Source organism: Athene cunicularia, assembly GCF_003259725.1.
Source record: "Athene cunicularia isolate RWA chromosome 26 unlocalized genomic scaffold, athCun1 chr26_part1, whole genome shotgun sequence".
NCBI classification, from domain to species: Eukaryota; Metazoa; Chordata; class Aves; order Strigiformes; family Strigidae; genus Athene; species Athene cunicularia.
Genome location: NW_020799136.1, coordinates 1,066,034 through 1,077,056, shown reverse-complemented (window position 1 = coordinate 1,077,056; position 11,023 = coordinate 1,066,034). Strand labels below are relative to the sequence as shown.

Genomic DNA, 11,023 nt, shown 5'->3' with positions numbered 1-11,023 from the left:
GGGGGGGGGGGGGGTGGGTTACAATACCTGGGTTTGCTCTAGGCTCCTTGAGACGTGTTGTGGGTTTTTTTTTTTGGCTAGCATGTCTTAAATCTTCAGGCTTTGAAACTGCTTTTATAGAATTGTGTTGACTTTTTGTTCTGCTGTTGTTCAGTTGCACAGAGTTTTATATAGATGATGTACTAGTTTTAACGTTAATTCTCTGTGAACAGGGTTGAGATTATTCATTGTAGTTAAAAAGTTTTAAAAAAAAAAAAAAAAGTTTGTTATTCTAAAACTCCCTTTTAAGATCTTGTTTGTATTCTGTTGCAGTGTTACCAGATGGCCTTATGTACGTCACAGTGTTTTGTGATAAGTACAGTAGCACATTTAATGCTTATCTCCCTCCCCCCCCCTCTGTTTTTATAGCTGAGAAGTATATTCTTAATAATAGAGATGAATAAATGGGAAATTTCTAGCAACATGTACGGTAAGGATAATGGTTGTCTCCACTAATGTATATTAGGACAGCTGGAATTAATCTGGGACTGAACCGACTCTGAGCAGGGATCCTTAACCAGCAGGAGACTTTGTCTTGGGAATGCTGAGAATCTCCGAGCCAGCCGCTGGGAATCGCACGCCAGAGGCTTGTAAATCAGAGCAGATCTGTTGGCTTCGCTGCAACTGGTCCGACTTACACCGGCTGAGAACCTGGTCTTTGCAGCTTCTCCTCTGTGGCTTAGATAAGAGTCAGGGGAGGGAAGCTTGACTTAAATTTTAGAGAACTTAAGCAACCTAATCAGCTGTGGTAACGTGTGACAGTTGTTCTGTTTATTTTTAAAGTGCACATCTGTTTTGGAAAGTGACTTTCTGACGCCTTTAGTGTTTACTCCTCAATGGAATTTTTAGGTTAACCTGTTTTTGGTTTTTTTTTGCACATCAGCAGGATGATGTCTGCAGTGGGTTTTTTTTATGCTCCAGCAGCCCTGGCATCTCTGCTTGGGGCAGGCTGAGCAGACATTGTGTCAGTTAACTTTTTATCACTGGAATGGATTCCATTTTACTTACCTGTAATTTTAGAAGAACCATCAGTGGTAAGAATTGCATTGAAAGCAGCAGAGAGAACATTTTCAGCTATTCTTTCCAGAACAGAATTGCATTTTTTTAATATATATATGTGTATATATATAGCACAAAGTCAAGAGACAAAGCAAGTTATGTTGTAGTGAGTGTCTTAACTTCCTACACTGGAGACTTTTTCTAGACATGGTCTTTTAGAGACAACTGTAATCTTACACCGCTTTGGTGCTCTCATTACAGTTGGGTAAACTTGCCTGGGAGAGAATAGCTTCTCAGTCTAACTTTTTGAAAGTAATACCTTATAATAAGAGTATCTTAATGCCATTGTGTTTAAAAAAAAAAAAAATGCTGGTATGTAATGCAAGTACATAAATAGCCAAAGTTTTCAGTAATTGTTCAGTGTTACTAAATTTGCTTTTATTTAACCTTCCAAGGTAACATATTAGGAAGACCTTCAGCGTGTTGATTACATATTGGGGGGGGGGGGAAAAAAAAAAAAAGTCTTGATCAACTTGATTATAGCAGATATGCAGTTATTTGAACACATTTCAGGTTTGAATACAATTTGGAGGCAAAGTTCGAAGAGGCAAAACTTACTTTGGAGGAAGTGCACTGTAATGACACTTCGGAGTAACAAAAGCTGCTTTTACAGAGCGGCGTATTGGCAGTTGTTATTCAAACGTAATGAAGGTCTTTCCTGAGAAAAATCAGGTGACTTTTTCTATTGCTTCAATTTTTGTGCAAAAAAAAAAAAAATAATCAATGTATTGCAATCTTTTTTAAAAATGGGGTGGGAATAGTTAAAGAAAACTATTTTATGTAAGAACTGACAGAGGGATTTGCTTTGTATAATGCAAGCTGGCTTTAAAAAAGCATTGTAGCAAATTATTCAAGTCAATCATATGTTAATAGTTATGTGCAACCAGACATGCAAAACAATTGTATTTTTTTAAATAAATATTTTTAACAAAGTTTCTGATCTTTTGACTGGGTTTTTTTGGTTTGTTGGTTGTTTTTTTTTTTCGGTAGAGGAAATTGAAAGTTCCAGCTGCAGGGCAGTTCGCTGGGTGACGAGGGGGAGCAGCACAGGTGCCCTCACATCTCGCTCGAATGGAGACAGAGGGAGTTGCTGGTGGGAGCTTCCTTGTGCTGCACCCTTGTTTGGCCAAAGCAGGTGCTATTCTGCTAAAAATTCCCTTTGGTGAGTAGCTCCATTCTAGATAGAGTGCTGAGAGCAAGGCAGAGATTGGAATTGTCGAGTACACGCCTAAGAAAAGACGTATTGCTCTGGCACTAGCATTTAGCTCTGTGTTATCAATCTGCAAGGACATCCTAAGATACTTTTTTTTTTTTTTTTTAAATAGCTGTCAGTCCCTGGTGCGATGTCTGTGTCATCTGAGTAGACTTCTTTCCAAATAAACTCCCTCATTGTGTTGTTGCGTGCTCATTTCCTCTAGAGGAATGGAGAGGATGCTGTCATGGTGGGAGGGGCTCTATTCATGACAGATCGGGGGTTTTTGCTGCAAAGGGGGTTTGCAGTACACCCTTGCTTCATTCTGGGTATCTCAAGGAGAGTAACAGTGGCATCCTGTGGTGCTGGAGAAGAATTACAGCACATACTGCACAGGATGGGAGGCAGGAGGGCTTGTCAAGTCCCTGGGTGAGTTAAGCCCAGAATTCAGCTGCACTGGCCTGATGTTCACCCAGCTTTAGGTGCACAAAGTCAAGTCTACGAGTCTACTCTCGAGACTTTTTCTACAGAGCTACCCCTGGGAACTTTTGAAGATCTATTATAGAAGGTAAGATCCACTGCTTGGAAAAATAGAAATGCCAAAACCAGTTTAAACTAAAGAGCTGTTTGATTCAGTCTGAGTGAAGCTAGAACTGGGGAAGGCAATACCTGATCATCTTGCCCAGAAACAGCTTAAGTTACCCAAGTCCAGTCATGCTGAGAATCTAGCAATCAATCACCTTTAATTAAACACTGCTTTATATACACACGTACATATGTACATCCACATACAGCAGTTAAAGCAAAAAGTACATGTCCAATCACTCACTGAAGAAATAGATGTACGTAGCTTTACACTCTTCTAAAGCCAGTCCTTTCTTCATAGCTTGTAACAGGTCATGCGTGGGGAATGAGAGTACCTTACGGAAGGCACCTGGTATAATAAGTATTGCACAGGTTAAGCAGCTGGAGGCTGGCTCCCAAATACCTCTGTTTAAGCTTCAACTGGAAGCTAGAAATAAAACCACCCTAAGAGACACTGCAACCGTAGCAGCTAAAACTAGTGACTCAAAGCAAAAACAAACCATCGCAACTCATTCTTGACTCAAAAAAAAAAAAAGCTAATGATTTTAATAATCAAGAGACCCTAGCATGCTGAATAAGACACTGTCTTAGAGAACATAGCTGATGCTGTGTATTGTACAGGAATCAACTGTGCAAAGAGAGAGAGAGGTCCTGCTACCGCTGCGCCCTGGTGGGTTCTACCCATCGCCTCATTTTTTCCCCTTCGGAATTGTGTGTGGAGGTGACAGACTCGAGTTAGGTGTTGCACAAAAAAGAAGCCGAATCCGGTATTGTGCTGTAAATTGTAGGGGCTCTGCACGTTAAGAGGCCGAGAGGAAAAAAAAAAAAATAATCTGTTAAATTCAAGGATTAGGCCAGGAGCTGTTCAGTCTTACATACAGAGGAGAGAGAACCTCTTCCTGCCCCCTCTCCGTCCTGAATCGATAAGGAAGTTCATCTGCAGGAGTAACTGTTCTCCCATCATCCCTGCCACAGCCTGTAGCCTTTCAGGCACCGGGTCTGCCTGATGCTTATAGTCATCTTTTTTTTTCATGACACGGGCAACTTGTGCTTAGCTCAATGCAGTGTTTTAGGATGTTTTCTTGATTCTGACTTACCCAATCTAATGTGCTTTTGATTGCAGAAAACTTGCATGATTCAGTCATTAAATGTGAAATCATCCTCAATAGTAATTCTTAATTGTGTGTCGGTTTATTGCTTGTCTAGAGCTTGGCCACTTCTTTAGCGCTGATACTGCCCGGTGTCATCTGTCACTGCTGGTTTGGCAGGTGAAGCATCATCCACATCTGCAAAACGGACACTGGGTGTTTCATCTGGAGGCACTGATGCTACTGAGCTTTAAAGGGAGGGTGCACGAGCTCTCCCAAACATGAATGTTGCTATTCTATCACCTGCCCCACTAGACCGTGTTCACTTGGCTGGTCAGGGAAGAAAAACCTCCCATTTCCAGGAACCTAGACAAGTTTGTTTGGTTTTTTTTTTGCGTGTCATGCAGCGCTTCTTTTGTAAAAGGTGCTCATAAAAACAAATAGCACAGGGCAGACTGAGGTGAGAGGCAAGAGAAATCCTTTATCAGCGAGGCTTTTCTCAGGAGCCCGACAGCTGCCTTTGGATGGCAGCCCCCTCGTTCCCTGGATTTTAGCCAGGGAACCCTGTCGGGAAGCTTGTGCAGCGGCAGGGTCGTGCTTTCACCCGCGCCTGCTCTGTGGTTTACAGCTCCTCTGCGATCCACAGACCATTCCTACTTTTTCCCCCTGTTTCTCCAGCAGAAAAGAAAGCAAACCCTGAGTTACGGCTGCCAAGGCTTTGTGGGCAAGTCAAAGCAGGAAGAGGGGGCAGGAAGCAGCAGTAAAATAAACATTTCCTTGCATTTTTGCTGAAGTGCTGCACCCTGGTTGTGTATTGGTGCAGATGCCACTCTTCCTCTCATTATAAAGTGGGGCTGAGTGCTGCTGCTTTCTTACCTGATGAGGGCTTGGGGTACATCCTGTGGAAAAACAAGAGGAAAGCGTAGAAGGTAAAGGCCAAGCCTCCAAAGATCATCCCACAGACCAGGAAACTGTAGCTGCCCTGATCATGTATAATCTGCAATTGGAGGGGAAAAGAAAAAAAAATAAGTGTCATCATAGCACTCAAATACCTCATCAGCATTCAGTAAGAGCTTTAGTGTTTGATATCTCAAGGGTAACTGCTTTTTCCCAGCCGCTGTCCAAAACCAGGACCAGGATTTCTTATTTTAAAAGTTCCAGTCAGTTTTTGGCATGCCTTGCCTCTCCGTTGCCCACACTTACCGATCCCACCAGTAACTGGAGCACCATCTCTCCAATTCCAGCTCCGGTCACTAACACGGTTGTGGCACAGCCTGCAAAGAAATGGTGCAAGTGATGTTGGCAGGGAACAGGTGAAACCGCCAGCAGGATCAGCCTGTAGCTTCTTTAAACTGCCTCTGTCAGGGATCTCTCCGTACAGGATTTACAAACACTCATGTCTGTTCCCGTCTAGTGCTGAAAAATGCCTCTTCTAACCCGCAGCAGTGCAGAAAGGTAAAAGCTTCAGCCAGAAAACCATCTCCTGTTGTCTCTGTTGGCAGAGGGGATGCTGCTTCTTGCTGGAAAGATTTTCTTTCTTCTGTATCGCCGCCCCAGAGACGGAGGTTGGCAGAGACCTCCCGTAAAAGCTGGCCAAACTCTCGGATTTTCAGTTCACTGATAATCTGGGTGATGTTTTCAAAGCTACTTCCCTGCGAGCCTCTCAAGGAGACGTTTTTGTCAGCCCCGAGAGCCCCACAGCTGCAGGAAACTAAGAACCAGCCTGGATCCCTGCCTCTAGAAGTTATTAGTACAGTGAAGCCGGGATTTGTGCAGTCTGGTTTTTCTGACTACAAGCTTGAATAAACATTGTATTTGAGAGCAGATCCTTCTTCCAGGCACCCCTGCAGCGGGAAGGAGTTGCTAAGCGCGATGGTATCTGAGCTCTTGTCTCAAACACCCACCTGCTTTCAAAAGCCTGCCAGGCGTGCCCGAATCCCCGCTCACCTTTGTACTGCAGGATGTCCTCGGTGTAGGCCAGCATGCTGGGGAACGTGCTGCTGAGGAACAGGCCCAGAGATGCTGTCCCCACAAACAGGAAAACAACGCTGCGGGAGAAAATCAGGAGCAGGAGGAAGCTCATCAGGACTCCAACCTGTGAACAACACACCCAGGCTCAGTAGGATGGTAAATGTTGAGTTGTAATAGGCTCTAGGGTTTAAGTTTGTTTGTTTGTGGTTTGGTTTTTTTTTTTGGTAGAAAAGAGTGGAAAAGAAAATAAACTCTATAGAAAAAAAAAAAAAAAAAAAAAAGCTTTTTCTCTGCAGCTTTAAATACAATAATACTGCTATTTCCGTAACAGTTACACGTCTCAATCACTACGTCTCATTCAGCAGGTTAAAGAATTAACTCACTCTCAATAATTGCTCAGAAACCAGTCACAGCAATAAAGCCGAAGACCCAACTGACCGTAAATAAACTTGCCCTCCCCTCTAGTGTGAAAATAATAGAAAAAAAAGAAAAAAAAAAAAAGAAAAAACCCAACAAACCCATCCCCGGTGCCCCGTTAGCCATGGCACTGGGAGTCAGCAGAGGGAGCTCTGCGATACCAACACAAGTTACTTTTAATTGTTTTAGGCCCTGATTATGGGTGTGTGCGTGTTCACAAGGGCAATTTGGATCCTAACGGAACCGAATTCAAACTGCACTTCGCCGTAATCCTGAAGCGACCCCGAGAGCTGCGGTACCTCACTGCAGACTGCGCTGCACGGAGGGTTCGGGGTCACCCAGGTCGCTTCTCGTCCCTGGGCGACCCTGGAGGGATCCGTTGTGACCCCGGAGGGATCCGCTTCATCCCGGGTGACCCCAGAGGGATCTGTTGTGACCCCGGAGGGATCCGTTGCGACCCCGGGTGATGCCTTTAAGGGGAAGCGAGAAGGCTGGAGGCTGTTCCCTCTTCTCCCCAAACATCAGGAGCAGCTCCAGCAGAACCCTGCCCTCAGGTTTGGTCACAGAGCAGTTGTGCGCTTCAGAGAAGGGATTCATTCAATCCAGGAGCCGCACGGACCTGCCCGCATCCCGCGATGGCTCTGCGGGGCCGAGCCTTCCCTGCTCCCCTCTAAGCAGTGACCGTGTGCTGAAGCAGGAGATTACGCTAATTTTAAAACCAATCGTGTTTCATTTGGCTGTGTCTGTCAGCGTCTAAGCTCAGTTTTTAAAGTGAGCAGGAGCGAGGTGCCGAGCCAGCTGCCTCACCTGCCTCCAAACAACATCAACCTAAATCTTCAAGACGTCCCCACGTGAACCCTCACTCCCGTTCTCTCACTACCCTGCTATAGATTCCTGGCCTTGCAATATTAACTGTGAAACCTGCTACCAAAATAACTTCTGCTTGAAATAAATTGTAAATTAACTTCTTTTTTTTTTTTTTTTTGGTAAGAAGTGTGAATGGGAACAACTCCCTCCCTGTTGTCTGCCACATCCTTACATATCCTTAAAGGATTCCTTCCCCTTTGTTCAAGTCAATGCGTTTTATTAATTTAAGCAACCTCGCATCGCATCAGGTTTTTTGACAGCTGCTACAGTCTAAGCAGAGAATTTACTGAACTCTCTGCCTTCCCTTTCCCACGGCTAACACAGGCATTCATTTCCCTGTAGATGCCAGAGAAGACACTGTGCCAAGTCAATAAAGTTGGCAGACACTTCGCGAGGTGCTTTCACAAATCGAGCCTTAGATTAACGGAGGAGCAAGCTCAGAGAAGCAGCACAATCAAGTTGCACGTCCTGGCTACCTCGTGCATCGGGGTCAGAGGAAGGCTCGGGCAGCCCAGGGTGGGCAGCTGCCTGGTGCAAACCTCCCCTAGGTACGGCCAGAGAGGTGCTGCAGCTCTGCACAAACCAAACCAGGCGGCACCTCGGAAGCAAGCAGAAGAAAAACAAAGTAAATCCAGCCTTACCACATTGATGAAGACCATAGTTGCTGGCTTCATGCGGTAGGACACCGGGATGGAGATGAGCCTGCCCAACGTGATGAAGCCCCAGAAGAGGCTGGGCAAGTAGCCGGCCACTTTATGGACCACGGAGAGGGGCTCTTCCACTGCGTAGCTGTAAATGAAGCCCGAGTACTCTCCCTGCAGGGAAAACGAAAGACCCTGTCACGCTGATGTGATGACTTCCAGGCTTTGCAACTTTAACTTCAACCTGTCCCTCAACCACTCACATAATTGTGACAGTGCTGGAGAGCCCACCTACGGATTTGCTACCAAACCTCAACGAACCTTCTTCCCAAGGGTCTGCAGCTGGAGACAGGCTTCCACCAGAAGTAGAATACAGGACTTAAGCTCTCCTAAAAGGGCAAGACTTAACAGCGTTCCCAGGTAAAACGCATGCTAAGCTCTTATCTGTAGAGACGGTCTCTTCCCTAGGGACTGTCTTGTCCTTTTGGCATCGCATACTCTCAAAACGTATCGCATCGAGAACTTGGACTTGATCATCCTCGAAGATGGAGACCCTGGACATTTCCTGCACCTGACAGCTGCTTTGTGTAACCCCGCTCATCTTTCCGGACCCTATTTAATGCCCTCGCAAGACCCAGCAGTATTTTACCACGAGGGGACTGACACAAAACTGTTGAAAGAAAAAGAACAGCCACTTGCTAGCCAAGAGCGAGCCTTCCTCGCCCGGACAGAAGTGCTACAAAGGGCGAAGCCCGAGTGACTGCGCCGGCCAGGGACATGCTGCCAGGCCACTGCACCATCCCCGCATGCTCTTGTCTTGGATTTTGAGGGCTCAGGAGACCCATCACACAAAGAGCCACCATTTCTTATGAAATAAAATGAAGCTGTTCTTGCCTCTTGGCTGAAGCGAGAAGAGACCTCCACTGCATACAAGTAGACAACGTCACAACTCCGGCTCTAAACTGGCTAAGGTAGTAGCAGTAGCAATCTAGCTGCAACGCCACGGAGCCTAGGAGAAGCCACAAAACCCTCCCAAGAAGCAGGGCACGTATCAGCCTGACCGATTAGCTTTGAAGGAGCTGCCTTTGGAACCGGACTGCTGCACCGGCAGACCCTCGGGTCCAGCCCACTGCACGCAGAGGACACGAGCTGGGTTTGGGCTGTTACAAGTGATTTGGAAGGAAGAAAGCCACAGAGCTTCGCTCAGACAAGATCCCTCTATCCGCTGAACTCACCACAATCCCATCAGTCATGAAGAGAACAAGAGCCCCAGTGATGTGGACTGCGAAGTAGGTGTAAGAAGCCCCTCTGAAGTTTTTGCTTTGGCAGCAGCTAAATAAGTCATCATGACCTGGTGAAAAACAATGCAAAGCAAACTTAGCTGGAACGTCCCCCTGGGGCTGGGTGGTTGCCAGCCCGCAATGGGGATTTCTTTTGTGCTCAGCTGCGGGACAGATTCATAGAGGACGGTGAAACACGTGGAGCACTGCTAACCTCTGCTGGCGCCACCTCTGTCTTTACCTACCTCTAAACTTTGAGAAGGAAGACAGATATGCTTACGGGCTGCTGTCCACAGACTGGGATCCTAGCTCTCCAGGGTACTTGCTACTTCTCTGCCTGTAGCTGCTGTGTGCTCCTCTCTCCATTTAGGAGCTCTGCATCGCTGGCCCCGCTCTTACCGTCAATAGAAACAAGCCCGTTCGACCATAGCACAGTGCTCGGAACCCCTCGTCCTTGGTGCCACCACACAGGAGAGGCCTGCCCAGGAGAGCTCACGTTCCTCACATCAATGATATTTAACCAAATACGCCAACTTTGGGAAAGAGAATGATAAACACACAGCTAGGGTCGCCTCCTCTGACTGGACCGCTGGGAGCAACGGCCTGCCAAAGCTGGGGGTCAGGACCCCAGGAATCCCTGACTCCCCTGTCCTCGGATCACACCACTCTGGAACGTGCAAAGGGCTGGTGTTGAGGCAGCGGGAGTCCAGCGCAGGCTCCTGCATGGGAAAGATGAAACTCTCGCTACTTCTAGGGGGAAGGAGGGGGTTTGCCAGCACAGATGTGTCTGTCAAAGATGGCAGCGGTCTGCATACAGCCCTCCTGCTTCTCTAGGATTAATCTCAACTGCGTTTAAGAGGAAGATGGAAATCTGAAGAACATGAAGCTCCAATGGGTTGTATGAAAACGGGCAGTTGGGTTGAGGAAAGAAACCATCAGTGTCTCGGCTAAGGGAAGTGATATCAGATGAGCACAACCTTATCAATCAGACTCCAGAGAACCCACTCCATTAGGGACACCCATGATCCCTCCCTACAGCACCTCACCACATCTCTAGAACTGCCTCCCCCTTCAAGTATTCCCTAAAAATTCTGTTTATTGTTCAGGTAAAGCCATCTCCTCTGTAATAACGCTAAATGCTCCTCTGATAACCCTGAAATAGGATTTACTGCCGAGAGTCACTATTTCGCTGAAGAATTTACTTGGACACATTTCTCTTGGGTAGCAAAGAACAATGTTACTGCTGTCCCCAAAACAGGGTGTAGTCACAAGTTCAAGAGCAAACTATTGCTGGAGTTTAACTTTTCCCCTCAAACAAGCGCGCTGTCCTTACTCCTTTCAGATTTATGAAAAAAAAAATAAATATTCAAATCAGTGTTCTGCAGCGTGATGACCACTCTTAAACTGAGCAGTCAGCGGAGCCAGCTCAAAACCTGGCTGAAAGCCAGAAGGAAAGGAAGGGGCACAACTTTCACGTGTGCTTAAACGACTTGGGAGCTCAGGTTTAGGACAGCTTGGAGGAAAGCAGCCTGGAGTCCCAACAGCAGAGACTAATCTCTGTCCATGGGCTTCAGTCCCGTCTAATTCAAGGGCAATCGGGCACCAGATTGTCTGTTTGGGCACTTCTGGGTTCCATTCACGTCTGTGTTTTGGGGGAAGTTTCCTCCTTACACAATAGCGATGGATCTCGCTTTGTTAAACTCGGCGGCCACGCTCAGAAATGCGGCTTTTTCTCCCCCCTGCTCACTCGCCCCCCCCCAGCCCCGTTTCCTCCAAACCCACGGGAGAGGTGCCTGCAGCTCACCTCCTGCTGCGTGGGGTCTCTGCACTGTGGTGGAGAGATCGTCCTTCTCCGCGGGCCGCGTCTCCATCGCCAGCTCGTCG

General features: G+C 46.7%; 2 protein-coding genes across 2 annotated transcripts in view; one reads left to right on the top strand and one right to left on the bottom strand.

Annotated features, from left to right (window-relative positions):
* The window catches only part of ELK4 (ELK4, ETS transcription factor), a 21,928-nt gene extending 19,898 nt beyond the window's left edge, over window positions 1-2,030 (top strand). The window contains exon 6 of the transcript XR_003399985.1: window positions 506-2,030. The gene's annotated coding sequence lies outside the window, so the exon portion shown is untranslated. The remainder of the gene's footprint in view (window positions 1-505) is intronic.
* A 984-nt stretch (window positions 2,031-3,014) lies between these two features.
* Window positions 3,015-11,023, bottom strand: part of MFSD4A (major facilitator superfamily domain containing 4A) — a 20,387-nt gene continuing 12,378 nt past the window's right edge. Inside the window, exons 4-10 of the mRNA XM_026864102.1 lie at window positions 10,944-11,016; window positions 9,095-9,210; window positions 7,860-8,033; window positions 5,911-6,058; window positions 5,167-5,237; window positions 4,840-4,960; window positions 3,015-4,161 (exon numbers count right to left, since the gene is read on the bottom strand). Coding sequence (XP_026719903.1) covers window positions 4,097-4,161; window positions 4,840-4,960; window positions 5,167-5,237; window positions 5,911-6,058; window positions 7,860-8,033; window positions 9,095-9,210; window positions 10,944-11,016 — 768 coding nt within the window. The 3' untranslated portion in view covers window positions 3,015-4,096. The remainder of the gene's footprint in view (window positions 4,162-4,839; window positions 4,961-5,166; window positions 5,238-5,910; window positions 6,059-7,859; window positions 8,034-9,094; window positions 9,211-10,943; window positions 11,017-11,023) is intronic.